Below are 22,908 nucleotides of genomic sequence, written 5' to 3' on the forward strand. Positions count from 1 at the left end.
AAAGGAACTTCCCAAAATTAAATTTTTTCTTTGTGATATCCTGAAGGGAATTTTACAATTGTTCTTTTTCGCTAAAGCAAGTGAAACAGGTGTTGCTTATTTGGTTATGATGTGTACACAGCTCTTTCCTTAATTACAAGATGAACCACAAATTTTATTCAGCAACAAGATTGTCCACCTCCTCAGTGGCATAACTGTACAGAATTGGAAGAATGACATTTTTCCGAACTAATGGATTAGTCGGCATGAACCCATAACAGAGCTTATTTGTGGTGGCCTTTGAGGTCACCCAATCTGATCCCGTGTATTTTTTTCCTTGGGGCTTTATACATGATCTTGTGTTTGCATCTCTGCTACCTACTGATCTACCACATTTGAAGACAGGATTGAAGCAGCTGTCGCTTACATTGTTTGAGACATGCTATGGAACAAACTCTGCTATGGGTTGGATGTATGCCACATGATGAAAGGTGCTCACATTGAACATTTGGAAGTAAAAAATTGTAAGAATTATATTTTCATTTTATTTATAATTCATTAATGTAAGTCAAAGTTAAGACATTGTACACTTAAAAACCCTGATTTTTTTTATACCCTTTACATGTGAAAAAGTTACATGCTGCACAGTGTTAGGGGTAACTGATGCATTGCAGTTATGTATTGTTTTTATGTATGAATGTAGCTGTTTTTATAGTGTGTGGATTTCTAAATAATTTCAATATACGATTTTTGTCTATGTTGGGTATGGTAATGTAAAAAATTTAAATGAGTTTTAATATTTTTGTTTTGCAGGGAGTTATAAATTGAAATGTAATTCATTGACTGTAAGGGATTTATGAACCTGTCTAATAGTTTTTTTTTTATGGAGGAGTAAATCAACAAATAAATCCAGTATACAAACATCTATCAATGTGTTACTCATTGTGTAATACATACGCATCTCTAAATTGTTGTGAATAAGTTTTAGCCAGAAGGATAAAAATATTATTCAGTATATTAGCTAATTGAACATTTCTGAGATTACAAATTAATGCTAGACAATTTTTTTTTAAAAGTGAACTTTACAAAATAAAAAACAATTGAATTTTCATTTTAAAAACAATGCATCAAAATCTTTTTCTCAATCCACTGAGTGACTCAGGGTCAAGATTTAAAAAAAAATTGAGATTATATTGACTGGTAGGGCAGCAATGCAAAATATTTTATATAAAACTTATGTTTTATATTTAATTGCAAACTCCCAAACTGATAAATATATGATTGTTTGACAGCTGTATAGTAATAATGAGATTATGAATTAATAAAGATTAGAATGTACCAGTGCAGGAAGCTCCTTTGGAAGGCAGACTATGGTTAAAGTTTCCTGCATTAGTACAATCTAATCTTCATTAAGATTATCTAATAGTGAAGAAAATCAGATGAAATATCAATAATAATTTTCAAGAACACAAAAACATTCAAACAGATTTATCAATCATTTGTAACATTACCTTATATTTAAGTAAGGCTTGATGTGACAATTCATTTTCCTCTTTAAGCTGTTCTAGATGTTCATGTAAATATCTGAAAATATAATTAATATTAAGTAAACACTGTTATAACTACTAAATAGTTTTAGAAAAATTAGTGGGATATAAGAAAATTGATATAAATATTTTCTATTAACCTGATAATACTCGAAGATCAACAAATTTTTGTACAATAACAAAACTAAAGATATAACTCTTATTTTTTTGTTTTCAATTGTAAGAGATATTGAGTTTTTTTTCAGACTCAATATCTCTTACGTGTACTAAATACATGTATCTCTTTTATGTGTACTAAATAATACAAATTGTTTATTATTTAGTACACAATTTGTGTTCTACTAAATAATACAATGATTTTAAATTCTGCACAAGCAACAGACAACCAAAATCTGATAACTGATAAATTGACAAAAAAATAAAGATAAAAGTTACAATGCAAAACCAAAAGTAAAATGTCATATGATTTTATATTTCCATACTAGCAACTTGGGCTAGCGCAGCACCTATCCTTTCAGGGAGGGAAAAGGTTAAATTTTTATTGTAAGGCAACTGGGCCAGCTTTGCCATCCTGGCCATTGCCTTTTCATGGAGTAAATGATTTACAATTGAAGGAAAAATTTAAACCACAATTTCTGTAAGATTTTTTTTATTGATATTCTACTCATTAGCCATGAATATAATCAAATTAATTAAAACTGACTTATATACATGTTACCAGCGACACCTCGTGGATGTTAGATAATATTGCCAAATAAAAAAAAAAAATAATAATAATATCCACATGGTTAATTGGTTAGTTTGTAAACTATGTTGTTTGTTTGGTAATTCTCAGGCTTGAATGAATAAATTTCTTGGTGAACCAACTCTTAAGTATGCCACACATAACTGACCATGACCAAAACCACTATTTTCCAACAGTGTTTAGAGACTGTCCTTGTGATTTGCTGATAGTCACTGCATATGATATTCTTAAAAGCAACTGCAAACGTTTAAGTTGAAATGGAAAATTGGTTGAAGTTATTGGAATGCTTAGTATGAAAACACCTATATTTTTTTTCCAGTAAGAAATGTTACTTCTATGATATTTCTTGATATATAGTCGAGTGCTATTGCAAAATTTTGGTGGCTTCAGATTCCACAAGAGCATAACAGTACCTTTAGCTCCAGGTAATGTGGCAGCATTCTGTTGATGTTGATGGAATTCAAAAACTCTGTTGGTTACAGAACTGACTCATCTTGTTCCATTACAGTATCCATAAAAAGGAAATCTTTGATGGTCTTGGGATGAATTTCATAATATTAAAAATTTATAATGTTAACATCATCATTATAAGGTGCCAAAATTGCCCTTCTCGAATTCAGTGATGATTTTTGTAGTTTTCAGTGAAATTCAGGAAAACTCTTTCAATTAATTTATTTGATAATTGTACACAAACACAAAAAAAATTGGGAAAGGTGAAAGGATTATTATCAAACGGATAAATTTCATTTCCCATTCTTAGTAGCTGAGGCAAATTGTTTTAGCCTCGCAGTCATTTAAAAGATGAACTCGCATGCTAGCTGTAAGTGATATTACCATAACTTCTCTCCAAAGACATGCATCAATTTCATCAGCTGATGAAATCATGCTGATTTTGGTATAACAGGAAGGTTTGTCGGAAATCTTCTGCAAATAATAATACATTCCCTTCAAATAGAGATGTTATTTTGAAAATCCTGTAACGTTTTGTTAAGTGCTTCAAAAGCTTTATGATGAGATATTGTGCATTCATACCAAACAATGAGACTGCATTCTTTAAATAATTTTGCTCTTCCTGATGATTTAGAATTACTGCATGTAACTTTTTTAACGTGGTCAATATAAAGTGGCAACTTTAAAGCTGAATGTGCTGTCCAACCTCCCTCCAATAGTGTAGCAGCAATTTCAGATGATGCAATAACTACTCAATTCCTTTCCTGAGTCGTATTTCAGCCAAGATTAAGTTGATAAGAAACATTTTACCAGTTCCATCAGGGGCATCAAAAAAAAAAAAACATAAATCTATTTAATTTTGTTGTGGCATTAACAACGGTGTTAAAAACATAAAGTTGTTCAGTTGTCAGTTTTTCCTTATTCTCTAAAAGGAATCTTCTTAGTTCATTTTCATCGTAATTTGTTTCCTTGTCAAACTCCAGATCAATCGCATTGAAAGCATCACGTTGAGATGGTTGAAGTCCTAATTCGGATAATGTTTTAGAGGCAGTATCAGTGCAAACATTTTCCAACAAAATAAGTCTATGATTGTAAATTTCACAGTTGAAAACAAGAGCCCAGTGCAGGGCGGCTGAAGGGATTTAGAGTAGGAACCCAGGTGGCTAGGTTCCGCCTGGGCAATTGATTGACCAAAGGTAGGAGCTTAGGTAGCGTGCCTCGGTTAGATTTAAGAGGTGTCATTTTGATTTTGGAATTAAGCTGTTGGCGGAGTTGCGGCCGCTGCCAACGAGCATGGTATTCCTTGTCCTGGGGGGTGCGGTTCCGCTTTGACGGGTTTTTTTTTTTATGAGCACACGACGCTGTCAGCGGGACGTGACTGGGTGCCACTTCGGTGGTATGCAGCGGCGTCTTGACGGCGGTTATGAAAGATGATGAATGTCACGCGGGACTCCGCGATGGAGCTGAGTGGGAGTAGGCGTTCATTCTCCTCTCCCTGGTAGACCGGAGCGGAGTCTGTTAGCTTTGTACTCATGTTGAGTTAATTTTGCGGGGTTCTTTAAGGGAACTAGGACCAAATTTCACTGTGATTAACACTTTTAGTGGGAAAGTTGTTGTAGTGGTTAGTTTGCCTCGAATTCGAGACATTCAATGAAATTGGCTTATTAATGGTTAGAACTAGGCATGGGGTCTTCATTCCGCGGATAGGCTTCTAGCTTAGTTCCTGAGGGCGACATGGTAGCTGCTGGCGTCCGTTGCCTTCTTTTGAAGGCATAAACTTAAAACCTATCTCGGGTGAGTTTTACCGATGGGGAATTGAGATGTTGAAAACAAGGCTGTTAAAGCCCAAAAGGGCAATGAACGGGGGAGGGGGGCAATGTTGCGACCAGAACGTTACTAGGCAGGTGTCTGGGATATTGAAAACTGCCCACTTTGTAGTGACTGGAAAAAACTCAGGATTAGGGAAATTAAAGAGACCAGCAAGGGTCTCGTAGTATTGCGAACGACAAGAAGACAATCCAAGTCATTTCAGAGTCTCCTGAGGTAAAGAAGCTTGATGATAAGGTCGACCCGAAGCGAAAGCAAAGGCCCTGTGTCATTGTCTATGACATTGACCAACAGCTATCCGATGAGGAAGTTCTGTCTGTCATCAGAGAGCAAAACACTGAAATGGATGAGGCCAAATTCAGGAAAGTGTGTAGGCTACTCTTCAAGATTGGTAAGTGTGATGCCCAGCAGTATCTCGGTGGGTTTGAACTTGGTGCTGGCATCTTTAAGAAGTTTGTGTCTGAGGGTAGGTTGTATATTGATTATGCGTCCTGTAGGGTTAAGGAATACGTGGATGTACAAAGGTGCTTCAAGTGCTGTCATTTTGGCCACAGAGCCAAATTCTGTAATTATGCATCGGTCTGCACACATTGTGGCGAGGAAGGTCACAAGCATGACGACTGTTTGCAGAAAGCTGAGCCTCTATCCTGCATCAACTGTAAAAGGTTGTGCAAAGGGTGCAAACAATTGGTCAACAGTAAGGATTGTGGCTGTTACTTACATGTGGTAGAATTGTATTTCAATTCCTTGGATAATTAGTATCCTTGTTTGAAGCTTGATGTTTTGTACGTAGTGTTAGGTGAATTGATGTTATGAGTCTTAGGGTTGCTTTTTGCAACGCCCATTAAAAGCTGGGTGATCCACCAGGTCATGCGGGGCTTCGTTTTTCTGTATCATTATGATCCATTTGCTCTTCGATGTAGAGGGCTGTAGGTTTTTGGGTGTCTGATGCCAAATCGCTACTTTGGCGACAGTGGGTGACTGTCGTTAGGTGGTGACTGTGGGCATTTCTTGCAGGTTGTGACTGTGATAGCAGGGTCGCCTTCGCATCGAACTCAAATAGAGATGTCCTTTATTTGTGTTAGTCTCAGTCTTTGACCGAGTGCCGTAATTACTAGTTGTTAAACTTGGTAAAGTTTCTAATTTCTCTGTGGTTTCTACCGTTGTGTTTCTTCAACTCATTTTGACTAGCTTACTTTTCCTTTAACCTGCACTGGTGTCTGTGGGTAATGTGTCATGGTTAGTATCCTGGGTGGCTAGGGTTCTGTCCAGGCAGTTGAATTGCCCAGAGGTAGGTGTGCTTGGTACTGTGCCTCTGTTAGATTAGTTCAAGTTTCAGTGGGGGTCGTGCCCAGGAGTGTGATTTCACTCTCCTGGGTGTGATTTTACTGCCTTAGCATGGCGATTTGTTGAATTGGAATGCACACTTATCACTGGTGCTAATAAGTTTAAATGTTGGTTGTGATCAACCTAACTGCAAATCCAAGCAGTCCTCAAAGTTGGAGCTGATGTGGGAGACTAGAGGTTATACTCAGCTCCCAAATGGACCAGACCTGAGGTCCTCTGGGACATTTTATTCTTGCTGGTAGCACTCCAATCATTAATTATAACGATATGCTGATGTGGCAATGAAAATTTGGCTGAATTTGTTATGCTGTCGTAGCATAAACAATTTACTGCAATCGCTTGTAAAGTGGGTACATTCAGTTTTAGTTGGTGACAGAACTGCAGAGTTAGGCGCGGGGTCTTTGAACTTCCACATGTAGGCTTTTAGATTAGTTCCTGAGAACTACGTGGTAAAGTAAGGTGTTTGGTGTCTTCTTTGAAGGCAAACTTGACTAGAGTGGAATTTATTGATGTGGATGTCTCTTTGGGCATCTGCATCGATGGCATCTGATGAGGCTGGACTGATGACTGTGGAATGTGATCAGCTGAGGCCAAGAATGCCAACAAGAAGATGTTCACCGATTAAGCCACTCATGGCTAGGAATGGAGAGGGCGGTGTAGTCATTTCTTAACTTTTTTAGTTGTAACTTTTGAATTTTTGTTTTAAAACAATCCTGAAATTGGGAATATGGGCCCTGTAAAGTTTGGTTAATGTATGTTTAATACTGCGGCCGCAAAATGGTTGCAGACAGAATTGGTATAATTTTTGTATATATATATATATATATATATATATAGACTGAAGAATTCAAACATGATGTAATTTATATAACTGAATTTAATTTTAAATACTTCTCAAAAAAAAGAAAGGCTTTTAAGTTCCTAATGTATTAAAGAAATGACATTTACTTAAGTATTCAGAATACATCAACATAGCAAATAGCTTAAGGAATAATATTTCTAATTCTTATGTCTAGTTAAAATGAATGTTAAAGTAGGCAGCCAACATTTACTTTATATAAATATAATTACTGTATTATATTTTATTATTACACTATTATTTCATTAAGTATTGATCTTTTTTTTTTTTTTTTTGTCTTCAGTCATTTGACTGGTTTGATGCAGCTCTCCAAGATTCCCTATCTAGTGCTAGTCGTTTCATTTCAGTATACCCTCTACATCCTACATCCCCAACAATTTGTTTTACATACTCCAAACGTGGCCTGCCTACACAATTTTTCCCTTCTACCTGTCCTTCCAATATTAAAGCGACTATTCCAGGATGCCTTAGTATGTGGCCTATAAGTCTGTCTCTTCTTTTAACTATATTTTTCCAAATGCTTCTTTCTTCATCTATTTGCCGCAATACCTCTTCATTTGTCACTTTATCTACCCATCTGATTTTTAACATTCTCCTATAGCACCACATTTCAAAAGCTTCTAATCTTTTCTTCTCAGATACTCCGATTGTCCAAGTTTCACTTCCATATAAAGCGACACTCCAAACATACACTTTCAAAAATCTTTTCCTGACATTTAAATTAATTTTTGATGTAAACAAATTATATTTCTTACTGAAGGCTCGTTTAGCTTGTGCTATTCGGCATTTTATATCGCTCCTGCTTCGTCCATCTTTAGTAATTTTACTTCCCAAATAACAAAATTCTTCTACCTCCATAATCTTTTCTCCTCCTATTTTCACATTCAGCGGTCCATCTTTGTTATTTCTACTACATTTCATTACTTTTGTTTTGTTCTTGTTTATTTTCATGCGATAGTTCTTGCGTAGGACTTCATCTATGCCGTTCATTGTTTCTTCTAAATCCTTTTTACTCTCGGCTAGAATTACTATATCATCAGCAAATCGTAGCATCTTTATCTTTTCACCTTGTACTGTTACTCCGAATCGAAATTGTTCTTTAACATCATTAACTGCTAGTTCCATGTAAAGATTAAAAAGTAACGGAGATAGGGAACATCCTTGTCGGACTCCCTTTCTTATTAGGGCTTCTTTCTTATGTTCTTCAATTGTTATTGTTGCTGTTTGGTTCCTGTACATGTTAGCAATTGTTCTTCTATCTCTGTATTTGAACCCTAATTTTTTTAAAATGCTGAACATTTTATTCCAGTCTACGTTATCGAATGCCTTTTCTAGGTCTATAAACGCCAAGTATGTTGGTTTGTTTTTCTTTAATCTTCCTTCTACTATTAATCTGAGGCCTAAAATTGCTTCCCTTGTCCCTATACTTTTCCTGAAACCAAATTGGTCTTCTCCTAACACTTCTTCCACTCTCCTCTCAATTCTTCTGTATAAAATTCTAGTTAAGATTTTTGATGCATGACTAGTTAAACTAATTGTTCTGTATTCTTCACATTTATCTGCCCCTGCTTTCTTTGGTATCATAACTATAACACTTTTTTTGAAGTCTGATGGAAATTCCCCATTTTCATAAATATTACACACCAGTTTGTATAATCTATCAATCGCTTCCTCACCTGCACTGCGCAGTAATTCTACAGGTATTCCGTCTATTCCAGGAGCCTTTCTGCAATTTAAATCTTTTAATGCTCTCTTAAATTCAGATCTTAGTATTGTTTCTCCCATTTCATCCTCCTCAACTTCCTCTTCTTCCTCTATAACACCATTTTCTAATTCATTTCCTCCGTATAACTCTTCAATATATTCCACCCATCTATCGACTTTACCTTTCGTATTATATATTGGTGTACCATCTTTGTTTAACACATTATTAGATTTTAATTTATGTACCCCAAAATTTTCCTTAACTTTCCTGTATGCTCCGTCTATTTTACCAATGTTCATTTCTCTTTCCACTTCTGAACACTTTTCTTTAATCCACTCTTCTTTCACCAGTTTGCACTTCCTGTTTATAGCATTTCTTAATTTCCGATAGTTCCTTTTACTTTCTTCATCACTAGCATTCTTATATTTTCTACGTTCATCCATCAGCTGCAATATATCGTCTGAAACCCAAGGTTTTCTACCGGTTCTCTTTATTCCGCCTAAGTTTGCTTCTGCTGATTTAAGAATTTCCTTTTTAACATTCTCCCATTCTTCTTCTACATTTTCTACCTTATCTTTTTTACTCAGACCTCTTGCGATGTCCTCCTCAAAAATCTTCTTTACCTCCTCTTCCTCAAGCTTCTCTAAATTCCACCGATTCATCTGACACCTTTTCTTCAGGTTTTTAAACCCCAATCTACATTTCATTATCACCAAATTATGGTCGCTATCAATGTCTGCTCCAGGGTAAGTTTTGCAGTCAACGAGTTGATTTCTAAATCTTTGCTTAACCATGATATAATCTATCTGATACCTTCCAGTATCGCCTGGCTTTTTCCAAGTGTATATTCTTCTATTATGATTTTTAAATTGGGTGTTGGCAATTACTAAATTATACTTCGTGCAAAATTCTATAAGTCGGTCCCCTCTTTCATTCCTTTTGCCCAGCCCGTATTCACCCACTACACTTCCTTCCCTGCCTTTTCCAATGCTTGCATTCCAATCTCCAACTATTATTAAATTTTCATCTCCTTTTACGTGTTTAATTGCTTCATCAATCTCTTCGTATACACACTCTACCTCATCATCATCATGGGCGCTTGTAGGCATATAGACGTTAACAACCGTTGTCGGTTTAGGTTTTGATTTTATCCTTATTACAATGATTCTATCGCTATGCATTTTGAAATACTCCACTCTCCTCCCTATCTTCTTGTTCATCACGAAACCTACTCCTGCCTGCCCATTATTTGACGCTGAGTTAATTACTCTAAAATCACCTGACCAAAAGTCGCCTTCCTCTTCCCACCGAACCTCACTAATTCCTACTATATCCACATTTGTCCTACCCATTTCCCTTTTTAAATTTTCTAGCCTACCAACCTTTTTCAAGCTTCTAACATTCCACGCTCCGACTCGTAGAATGTTATTTTTTAATTTTCTGGTGACCCCTTCCTTAGTAGTCCCCACCCGGAGATCCGAACGGGGGACTATTTTACCTCCGCTTATTCGGGGGATCTACGCTTATTCATCTAATAAGAGTTAAATTACATTAAAAAATGTACCTTCTTTAACTATCATTTCAATAAGATCATTTTCCTTTTATGTATATGTGTGTGTGTGTGTGCGCGCGCGCATGTAAAAACAAAAAACAGTAACTTAACCAAACCTAAAAAAAACCAAAAGTCAACTTTCGCAGGGTCCTGCATCATCAGTCAGTACATAATTCTAAAATACAACAAATAAAAAAAAAAAATAAATAAATAAAAACTTAATAATTTATAAAACATAAACTGTAACAGCCACAAAATTTGTAACAACACAACTCCACTGCCATTACTAGAATGATGTAAATTTAAAACATCACAAAACTACATTTGTAAACATTGCTGCCAACTGCTACAACCCACTATGTCTTTAATTAAAACATGAAAAACATATATTATCTGTTGGTTAATCATCTCATACTTTTGTTTAAATTTATAAATATAATATTTTTTATATTTATATTTAACATAAACATTAGAAATTTTATCTATTAATTTATTTGTACAATTGTATTCTAAGAAAAAGCTATTAATATCCTCCGTGTTATTTTCTTGACTATCATGGTATTTAATACTCTGCTTTTTATGTATTTTTTCTACAATTTTACCATCAAAATTATTAAATACTGCTATTGTTTTATTTGATCTATATTTCTTTTTTCAGTTTATTTTCATTATTTTAGTATAATGTAGAGCTCTAAAAATCAAGTTTTATACATATTAATTTTTTGTGACTTTCTGGAAAAGTAACAAAATAAAATTTAGACTTTTCCTAATTCTTTTTCAAGGGAATCATGTATAAGTATCTTACACACCACGATATAAACAGTGACTAAAAATTATACTTCACAAAAAATGCAAATAGATTTACTACATGCTCTTTGTTTAAGCTTTCCTGCTAACTCAACAATGCAATTTAATAAATTTCTGCCTAAGACCATCCTTCAAATTAAATGAAACTGCTAAAAGACATTCAATTGTATAAAACACAATCATCATTCAAATCTGTTATAATATACCATATAAATCAGTGATGCTGCAAACTAAGAATAAGACTTGTTTTTTGTGTAAAATTAATTATATATAACTTGCTTTAGTACTAATAAAAGTGGCTTTAGTACTTATGTGTTTGAAACTAGATACCTAATTGGAAAGTGAGAGCATAAATTCTCTTAACTGTTAGTTAACTAGTCAGATAAAGAAGCATGCATAAATTTATGTAAGTACAAGAATAAACAAAATAATTACTTGTTTTCAGTTACTAAAGCATCTATATCAAAAAGCTGCGATGGATTTGCATGAAGTAAAATGCTTAGCTGATGATTCATTCTATGAACTTTGCATTTATATGCGTCTCTTTGCATGACAAGTTCTTCTTTTTCATCTAATAATGTCTGCATATCAGACTGCAGCTGTGCACACTGTCCGCTCATCGCTTCTAATTGTTGAACTAATTCTTCACGTTGGTGAGATGGAATAGTTCCATTATCACCGCCACCACGCTGTTGGCTCATACCAGCACGCAAAACCTGATAACAATTAACTTTTTGCTTTATATATATTTAAATTATCTTCACCATATTATTTTACCTTCTACTTAAATTTTTTATTTCTTTTAAATTCACAACAGAGTGCATTTATAATATTCAGATCAAGACACATATTAAACAAAGAATCGCATTATTAAATGAATTACTCCTTTACATAGAAACAGCAATTGGATTTTTCCATACGTGTAAATTTATAATTTACAATAAATATTCAAATAAAAAAAGAAGATACTTGAATAAAATTTACAATGTTTATTTACAATTAACAATTTAATAAATGAAATCACACCTTTTGAAAATTTAAGTGTCAATTTTTGCTAGATGAGCCATTTTGGTGATGTTTTAAGGACTGAACTGAAGAAACATTTAATTCATATGTGAACAGATATCATAAATAAATGCAATATTTAGTTTTCAAAGCATTTTTTCAATCTGGCATATGAAAAACATGAGCACTGATGATAGCCATAAAAACAACTAAAAGTAGTCTGATATGAGTTTGTAAATGTCATCTTAAATAAATCTGGTATAACCTTTTGATAAAAAGATTAATAGATATGTTTTTATTTTGATTTATTATTAAATAATGTAGTATTAACAAGATTAAAATTATCTTTTAATTGATGAACAGTTTTGAAAAAAAAATTCTTGCACTGTTCTATGCAAGAAGACAGACTTTTCATTATTTTAATTTGTATGATTTTTTGCACAAGAAATATATATGAATTGAGAAGATTAAAATAAGTATAAATTTTTATTTTTTTTAATATAAAATTATTTTCTATTTATTATTATCATTGTTGTCGTTGTCATCATCATCATCTTTTATGACCGCATTGGATCACTTTATTCAGTCTGTTATGCAAGTCTCTTTGATGGGACTGTTTGGGCCTTGTAGTTCTCCCAGTACTTTTACATATGTTTTAATCTTTGTGCCCTTTCTAGTGTTGAAAATGTTCATTCGTGTTGCGATTTCTTTCTTTTGAGTGTAAAGCAAGTGTTTTTGTTCATAATTTTCTTGTTTAAATTTAACTTATCTAGGTGTCTACTGGTGTTAGGCCAATTTCCTTCAGATCCTCTGTTATTTCTCCGATCCATCTGTATCCTGTCTTGGTATTTTTTGAGTTGAGATCGTACTGTACTAGCTGTTTCAGAAGTCTTGAATCTTGCATCCTCATGATATGTCTAAAGAATCCTAGTCTCCTCTTATGCATGGTATCAGTGATGGGTTCTAACTCTTTGTACATGACTATGTAGGGCACAATCCACCACTGCCTGTCTTTCTGGTACCTTTTATTGATGCAGGTTCTTCCAATTCTTCTTTCAATTTTCTTGAGTCTGTCTGTCCTTCATTGTTCGTTCAAGTGGAAGAGTGTTTCTGCTGCATAAGTGACTTTTGGTTTCATAACCAGAAGCCACTTAAGTTGGATTGTAGTGTCTTATTTTTGCATATATTAATAAGAATTTTTTATTATAAGTGTACCAGATTAATTTTTGAGCTTTATCTAGTTTGTTCATTCTTATTTGGTATAAGGTTTTTTTCATTTAGATTAATGGTACTATTTCTCTGAGGTATTTAAACTGGGTTAATATTATGATTTTATTACTATTTATGTTTGCTTCTTTTAATTGTGTTGGTTTTTGGGGGTTCTATCTGGCTTTTCAAATGAAATTTTAGGGCTAATTTTATTTGTAATGTTTTGAAGTTCTAATATGTACAATTTAGCTTCGTTGATGTTGTTTCCTAGTAGTGTGCCAAGTCGTTGGTAAAACCAAGACAGTTTGTTTTGATTTTTCTGCCTATTTTTACTTTTGATGGGAATTTCTGAGCCATTCCCTCATTACCATTTCTAGACGGGAAAAATTTCTCCACTTGTTTCAGATATATCCTGGCACACCTCATGGAGACTCAATCCGACTTTGGTTGTTATTTTGGAGAAAATTTACAAAGTCTGATCCTAAACATTACACTCCCTTTCTATTTATAAGAAAATTTTACGGTTATAATTTAATTTTCATTATTTTTAATTATTTCATCAATTTATGGTTATAATAATTTATTGATGAAATAATTAAAAATAATCAATAGACCATATACAAGCAACAAGTTTAAACTCACTCAACAATGTGACTCATTGTATATAGTCTAAGATCTAGCAGTTGATTTCTGCAAGTATCTGTTTTTTTAATGAAACTTGATTTAAATGAATCATTAATGATAATTTAATACATTACTGCTGGATTGCCTAGTAAAAATTAGCCGCTATTACTTTTAATTAAATATATTACAGTTATTTATTTTAACGAATTGCAACTACGTTTTTTTAAATGAATTAAATGTCATTTGAAAGAAAATAATGAGAATATAAAAAACAATGGTTGCCAGTTCTCAGTTAGTCTTTAAGTTACCAGGTGTAAACGGGTATGTTACTTTTAATTATTTACGGTCATCAAAATGGCCACAAGTAGTGGTTGCCATTATTTGAACTAATTACTAATTACATAATAAATAATGAAAACAACAAAAAAGATGAGAAGTCTAAAATTGATTGTCAATGTATTTAATCAAAATGAAGCAGCGCAAGCATTCCATCTCTCTCGTTCACACATCAAGACTGAAAGTAATTAGTTCAAATAATGGCAACTACTACTTGCAGTCACTTTTTACAGGCAACCATGTGTTATCATGTACAGAAAAGATTAAAGTTCAATTTAGTATATAATTTTTTTGAAGAACACGATTAGCATAAATAATTAACAATAACATATCTGTTTACACCTGGCAACTTGGAGGTTGCGGCTGACTGAGAGTTGGCAACCATTTTATTTACATTCCTCACATCATTTTCTTTCAAATGACATTTAATTCACGTAAAAAAAAAACATAGTTGCAATTCGTTAAATTAATTATAATATATTTAATTAAAGGTAATTGCGGCTAATTTTTTCTAGGCAACCCGGAAGTAATGTATTAAAGTATCATTAATAATTCATTTAAATCAAATTTCATTAAAAAAACAGATACCTGCAGAAATCAGCTGCTGGATCTTGTATTAATAAGCGTGTATGAAAAATGCATCAGTACTAGTCTGTTGTTGACTTTAAATTGGGCGTAACTTAAGAACAACTCAACCAATCTTCGTCAAATATTCACATACACAAATTCGGATAAATTACTACAGAACATCTAAATTTAAATGAAAGTTATTCAGTAGTGTTGGAGATTTTGAGCCATAAAATTAAAAAAATTTTGGAATAATTAAATGTAATTCAAGAATTACTCAACCAATCTTCATCAAACTCTCACATGCACAACTTCATTTACACTACTATAACACTCTAAATTTCAATGAAATTGATCTAGTAGTTTTGGAGATTTTCAAGATATACATGAATGTTATTTCTGATTTTCAAGCCACAAAATTTTATATATGAATGGGCTTTTTTATATACTACTCATACCTCAATATGTAAAAAAAAATTCATTTTTACACCGCAATACCACCATGCGACTGAAAAAAATATCTCAAATTGAGATTATATTGTCTGTTATTGACATTAAATTAAGCATAACTCAGGAATGACTGTAACAATCTTCATCAAATTTTCACATGCACAACTTTATAAATACTTCTACAGCATATGTAATTTCAATGAGATTGATGAAGTAGTTTTAGAAATTTTTGAGCTACAAATTTTGTATATAAGCCTCTCTCTTTCTACATAAGGAAACTATACTTTAAGTGATTGGTATTTTCAAACTCCTAATACCTCAAAATGTAAAGAATACTCAATTTCACACCTCAATCCCACTGTGTGCTGATTGTAACACCATACGTTTCTTCAAAAACTCAGTAAAAATACTTAGATAATTTCACAACCAACCTTGACCTTTTTTTAAATACTGTATATATTCTACTTTAAATGAAATATAATTTTATTAAAATACCTTCAAAACAAGAGATAAATATTTAAAATTAAAAAACAGGACTGCCAAAAAAAACACATTGTTGTCAAATATTGCTCTTTTATAGGATAATTAAAGTGACTGTGGGTGACAATTTTACATATAGTATATTTTTTTTCAAATTTATTTAAACATTGATATAATATATACATATATAGCCTATAACAATTCTGGTAATGTAGGGATTCCAACGCAGGATCATATATATAAATCGGTTCTGCCATTGAGCTGCTATGGTGCAACAAACATCCATACATTCAACCTAAAAATCGAAGATCATTTAAATTGGTATAAATATAATTATAATTATTATTATTATTATAATTTGCTGAATTATGTCTTTTTTGTTCTCAATAAAACTATGGATGTAGTTTTATCTAAGAATATGTTTTCTCATTCTTTTTATTTAACAGATGCTGCATTGTAAACAGTACATTCTTATGCTATGAAGTGTTAAATAAGGTCTATTTCTGAGTATCTCAGTTAATTTTTTCTGGTTCGGTTCCATTGTGATTTTCCAAATATATTTTATAATTTGTGATACTAGCAAATACTCCTTTGAATTTTGAAAACTGGAAGATTGGTTGCGAAGATATAACATTTCTAAATAACTATGATCTGTTAAATCGAGAGTGTATGAAAAATGCTTCGGTGCTATGATTGCCCAGACACGACATATCTGTTGTAATAAACAAACAGATACCACATTTTATGTCTCAATTAGAATAATAGAATTACCATCTGCTATCTGCCAACTGGCATAAATAGATGAAACACATTACAGTCAACTCAAATACTTGAATGTAAATGGATGGCCCTAAGAAATCATAAAAAAAAAGATAACATCATTTCATTATCCCCTAGAATAGTTCGCATGTTAGCTCCCAGTTTAAACTTGTGATTTAATGCTGCATAACAGATACAATTCACAAGGATGTGATGCATTGTCAGCCGGCAATCGCAGTAAGCACAAACTGGTGCATCTGTTTGATTCATCAGATATCCATGAGTGAGCCTAGTGTGCCCATAAATAAATATCAGATAATAACCTCCTATCGATGGTTATTTCTGCATAAGGAGCTCCACAGTGAATCAACGTTCTTAACTGGGTGAAGTTTATTGTTCATGGCAGTATTCCAATCACTTGGCCACTTATCTTTCAACCTTCTAATAAATACCCCATTTGAATTTTGAAAATCAGATAATTGTTTGCAGATATAGTATAAGAGCACCCCATTGCACCTCCCAAAACAGTGCCACCCTAGGAGGACCCAGCTGGTGGTGATGATTGGTCTAGCCTCACATCACCTCACCACTCTAGCTTTACATGCAGTCCCCATTATTATTAAACAAAGATTATAAAAATTATTTTAAAACTATTTTATTTTAAGTTAAATTTAATTCTATTATTTTTGTAATATTATTCATTCGATGGATTCGAATTACTCAGTTCACACCCAGCTCACACAGCAATAAAGGCTCAGTTTACAGTTCATTAATAAAATTCATTGAATTTTGTACTTCAACCGGCAAATCTCCATTACTATACACATTATTACATATATATATATATATATATATAACCTATAACCCTAGTAATGTAAGAATTCCAACACAGGGTCATACTGCATCTAAATTGGTTCAGTCATTGAGCTGCTATGGTGGAAGATACATACATTACAAACTAAATACATTACATTCCTTTTTGGTCAGCTGTATAATAAATTGCAAGCACAAAGTTTATCAGTATAATCAAAGGTAGCAATTTTAATAAACATCACCTTCATATCTCCAAGAGCATCTCTTAATTTTTGTTTTAAATCTTCAACTTCAAGTTGCAAAACTTTATTTTTTTCTTTTAATTCTTCAAAAACTTGTGACACAGTACGACCACTTAAACTTAATCTGCTGGTGTTTCCTCCATCAAAACTCTAAACATACATTTTTCTAATAAATTTTAATAAAAAAAGTTGCAACATTAATCAAAATTACAAATTAATTTCTATAAATATAGTCAAAACTTGGAAAACTTTTAAAGGTTTAGAGAACTAACACTGATTAGACAGTAAAATTGGATGTCAACAAAGCTCAAGAGAGAAAATATTTATATTTAAAACAAAACTGGTTAATAAAATTTCATTACTAAATATGCAATTAAAAAAAAAATAATAATAATAATAAAAAATTAACCATTTGAAAATCCTCTGGGACTTTGGAATTCAAAGACTGTCATTTGGCAAAACACATTATACATCACAGTAGTGGAAAAAGATCATGTTTGGCTAATAGCTATCGCTAGTCCTGGTAACCGTAGACTCCACAAAAAAGAACTTGAAAAAATAACATGATGCAAGGACTTACAAATTGAAATCCAACAACTACGGAAAAAGAAGGCCAAGGTAGTACCAACAGTAACAGATGGCCTAAGAACTATACCAACAAGCTTAGAATTAACTGGTCCACAAAACACATCACAATTGCAGAAAACAACACTTCTCATATAATATGACAATATCTTTGTGATTCCTAGTTCCTTAGTTAGAATGTGAGTCTCAAAAGTTCTAAAACCTAGTCAAATTGAACTGTGCATACTATTACCATTTATTGTATGAAAACATGAATGACAGAAGTAATATTAACATAAATTGCCATTCACAAGCTCACTAATTGTTCAAGAAATCGACATAAATTTTCATTTATAAACAACCTTATAAACATTATAAGGAAATGACAATTAAGGGGCATGACAATAAACATTGCAGATTACAGTGAGATGCTTACTGCCAAGCTGAAGCCTGCAATCCGAAGCAAATGCCAAGGACTGCTGTCGAAAGGTGTTGAGTTGTTGCACGACAATGCCCGTCCACATACTGCTGAAACGCTTCAGAAACTCAACTTTGAAGTACCGGCTCATCCTCCATATAGTCCTGATCTTGCCCCTTCTGACTACCACTTGTTTGGTCCACTCAAAGGAGCATTAAGGGGTTGTTGATTTACCTCGGACTAAACAGTGAAAGAAGCAGTGCATTCCTGGCTTGCAGCTGAATCGAAAAACTTCTTTTATGAGGGTATCAGGAAGCTTGTGCAATGATGGACCAAGTGCGTTGAAATGCAAGGGAACTATGTTGAAAAATTATGTACATGTAAGTTTCCTATCTGTATTGCAATAAAATTTATAAATACATTGTGGATAATAATTGACTTACCCTCGTAAATGTATAATATCTTTAATTTTCTTTGTAGATTAATAAAAAAGGGAATTTAAATTAAATTTTTTCCTAGAAGATAATGTATATCATTAATTTTATTTTCCGGCTAGAGCTCTATTGCTTTTGAAGCAACAACACTGTAAAGGAAAAGTATAGTGATCAGCCAAAACTTTGAGTGTTGCAAGTTTGGGTTTGCAAATGTCAATGTTTCCCAACCCTCCTTAGTACAAAGCATGATAACTTTTTTAAATGAGGGTTCCATGGGACCTGACTTAGGATTTAAATTTTTTTTAAATTTTTTTGTAATTTCTGATATTTTATTTGTTTTTCAAGGAAAGTCAAATGAGACCCAATTTTTTTATTAAAAATTTTGATTATTGTTTTTTACAAATTATACTTTAATACTGCATAATTTTGATAAGATCATTGGTTAAAAGGGTCAACTGGGATCCAAAATGCTTTACTGAACAATAAGTTAATTTTTGCAGTTGTATTCTATATATTGCTGACTTTTAAGGCATTTTAAGGGATTTAAAAACCTTAAGGCATATTTGAAATAAAACCAAACATTTTTGTTTTCTTCAAACTGCCATATACCCAGTGTTAGTTAAGCAACTGAATGACAGAAATCATCCGAAATATATTTGTTAAAAATTGGTCAGTCAAATGGACAGAACACACAAACAAATTAATCAGCTTAAGATACTGTCCTCCTTTAGGAACAGCCAGGTAAAAAAAAATATTTAAATCAAATATATAACTATATTTTTAAGTTGTTTAGTAGATTAAAGTTTGCTTAACAGAAAATTATTAAGAAATGAAAAAAATTTACATTATCTTGATAATTTTGAATAAGGTCAAAATTAAATAGGAGCTTATTCTTTTTAGATAATACAAAGATAAATAATTCAATATGTGAAAATTATGTGTGTATGTAAATATATATATATAAACATTCCACTATATTTGTGTATAAATGAAATACCTGATAAACATCAAAATTAAATACTAGCCCATTTTATTAGCTATTTATGTACAAGAAAGTCAACAACTGATAAATAATTATCTGTTACTTAATAAGACTTATAATGTTAAATTTAATGGAGATTAATGAAATAGTCTACTAAAAAAAAAAAAATCACTAATTAGTTCAACATTTTATCTAATGCTTTAATTCTTAAAGAATACAATGAAATGAATTTTTTAATTATAGACATAAAATTTGAATACAATTTGTGCAATCATATGTGATCTTGATGTAATTAAATCAAATCCATGCTGGCATACATCGATCCGGAAACAGAAGAACCATTTTCAAGTATCAATAAGTAAATTTAAAAAAAATTTAAATATAACTGCAAACAACTAAAAAATGTTTTCAATAACTTTGTTCTTTGTCAATGAAAAATGAGTAACATCAAGATTTTAAATGACAAGTTACTCATTAAGAAAACTAAAATTATAACCCACAGGTGTAGAATTTGTTAGCTCAGTTGGTTTCAACTGTCATATCAGCAATCACAAATAACAAAAACAATTAAAGAATATTTATTCTTGTTTACTATTTTATACAAATCTATATTTAACATATAGATATTTAACATATATATTTAACATCTTTAATTTTAATTTCTTTTAATCTATTCTCACATAATTTTGTTATCTAAAAAAAATTACAATTTTACTGAATATTACATATAAAAGATTTGATTTAAAGTCTATTCTATAACTATTGGTTTTCTATAACTGGTTTGAATACCAGTAAACACTGATATTTTTTTTCACACACTATAAAAAATTTATTCTCTTCTACGACAAAGAAAACATAATTGTAATTGGTAAATCAGACTGTAGTGTAAATAAATGTAAATTCAGTAATGTGTAAACTTTGATAAGAGTTAAATTACAAAAAAAAAAATTAAATTGAACTTGTAACAAAGTAGAACACCTAGGTGACAACAATATGATTTTTGAATACATCTTTTAAGATATTATCATGTATTGTTGGAATAATTGATGGAGTGCAATCTCTCACCCAAAAAAGGAAAATAAATTTAATAATATTTGTTCAAGAGGATCAAGTTACAGGTCTTCTGTTGCCCTCAACAATTAAAAGATAGATATCAAATATCATGAGCAAATATGATACTAAATCAATATGTTAAATAATGAATGGAAAACTAAGGTGCTTTTTCACCTTCTGTAGCACACAGCTTGTTTTTTTTCTTACACTGACAAGTGTATGATTAGTTTTCTTTTTTCCATTTTTTTCTTAACAAACAGCTATTGGCATGCTGAATATTTTAATCCTTTCTCTTTTTTATAAAGTACAAGGTAATTTTTCACTATCTGAAAGTATAAATGTGCCACTTTAAGATTTATCTATGTTGAGTACTGAAGTGGAGTGAAGATTTTTACCACAAGGTTTTTTTTTTGAAAGAAATGATAAATCTCTGGAATCTAATAAATGGATTTATGTTATGTATGCATAACATAAAGTTTACAGAAAAGAATTATCTCCCATTTAATAAAAAAAAAAAAAATCAGATGATAGTGAGAAATATATAAAGTTTAAAAAATATCAAGTGTATCAATCACAGACTCACAATAAGTCTGTTATCAAGTGTTAAACTCTTCTACTTGAGTTTTAACTTTAGGAAGAGGAAGAAGAAAATATGAACAAGTGGGGTGTTAGTAATAATCAACTTGCAGCTGAAAACTCATGTATTTTGTTAAAAATGAGGATGAAAGCATTGTTATTGTAGAGCACCCAATTGACTCAAATGACAGTTCAAACATCATTCCTCAGACATGTCAGCATGTTACTATATAACTCAACATTGACAGTCTAACCCTTAGGTCCAAATTCATGTAGCACAACAAATTTAAATAAAATTATAAGCATGTTCTTGGTCTTGATTACCTTCTTTGAATTCCTAACCTGCCTTGCTTTCTTTGGTCTTGGAAAGTGCAAGTTCTTCCACTGTGATGACTCATTTTAATTTCTGGATCGTAAATAAAGACTCTTGGTATGAAGTTTGGTTCATCTTGTTGATGGAGATCCTGGCAGCAAATGTACATGGTCATAACAACATACAACATAGCTCAGTGCGGACATACTGAGCTGACTGAAGATCTGCTTACCACATGTCTGTGAATGCATGTCTATGCTGTGCTGTTTATTTTTTACTGGAATAAAATGATTACTGTGTGCCCTTACATTTCCAAATTATTGAATGGCCTCAAATATTTTATATCTAACATTTTTGTACTTATACATAAAAATTGTGCAGTCAAAATCCATATTTGTATTCTAAGTCTATAAACAATAAATTCCACTTTATTCTATATCTCTATGAATGGTGACACAGATATTTTACAAAGCATTCTTCTAGACTATTCTGTCAGTCAGAATGAATAATCTCATACAAAGAAAGTGAAAATAAACCTTGACTATATAGACACTTGTTTCAGCTGGCTATTTAATCTAGAAATTCAGGTTCTACGCCACTCTGTAGTCTATAAATGAGGACTAATACAAAAATATCAAAGTCTGGAGGAGCAAAACCCAGACATCATAGGTCTCTGAGTTTTCCTAATGATAAAATCCTATGTTTTGATCTCATCCACAAGAAATGAGACTAGCTGAATCTGATTGGCGTAAATATAAAAATATCATGGTGAAATGGAGATAATATTTATAAATGTGACCATGCAAATAATACTATGAACAAATTTTAGTTAAATGACAACCTACTATTAAGTTTTATAGTAATTTGCTAGAAATTTATAACAACTTAATCAGCAGCATTGAAGTTAAGAAATCTGTATGTGGCTCTACAGCATCAAATATTGTGATTTTCCTTGGATAAAAAAGGTAAAAAGTTAAAATATCAAAATAATAAAATAAATGGAAGTAAAGAACTTAACAAAATATTTTTAAATAAAGAAAAGTGAATAGCTATCATGAATTAAATAATAAATAACAGTTAAACAAGCCATATGAAAAAATAAAAAGTAGTTCTATTAGACTACATTAAAAAATAATATCAGGAAGGTTTTTAAGAAGATTTCTAGTTGCCAATAATGTTCTTTGCTAATAAAATGGCATCACCTTACCAGTACTTGAACTTTCAGAAAATACTGAACTATGCTAAATGCAGGTCATGCATATTCT

At 31.9% G+C, this 22,908-nt stretch overlaps 1 protein-coding gene across 5 annotated transcripts in view; it reads right to left on the minus strand.

The window, feature by feature from the left end:
- LOC142327939 (coiled-coil domain-containing protein 149) overlaps positions 1 to 22,908 on the minus strand; it is a 44,682-nt gene that overhangs the window by 20,587 nt on the left and 1,187 nt on the right. For 4 of the 5 annotated variants that reach the window (XM_075371333.1, XM_075371335.1, XM_075371332.1 and 1 more), the window contains exons 3-5: positions 17,304 to 17,453; positions 11,254 to 11,534; positions 1,491 to 1,563 (exon numbers count right to left, since the gene is read on the minus strand). In XM_075371333.1, coding sequence (XP_075227448.1) covers positions 1,491 to 1,563; positions 11,254 to 11,534; positions 17,304 to 17,453 — 504 coding nt within the window. Of the gene's footprint in view, positions 1 to 1,490; positions 1,564 to 11,253; positions 11,535 to 17,303; positions 17,454 to 19,961; positions 20,153 to 22,908 lie in introns of those variants that run through there. The other variant, XM_075371334.1, reaches the window with a different exon arrangement.

The sequence above is a fragment of the Lycorma delicatula genome, chromosome 7 (assembly GCF_047948215.1).
Source record: "Lycorma delicatula isolate Av1 chromosome 7, ASM4794821v1, whole genome shotgun sequence".
NCBI lineage: Eukaryota > Metazoa > Arthropoda > Insecta > Hemiptera > Fulgoridae > Lycorma > Lycorma delicatula.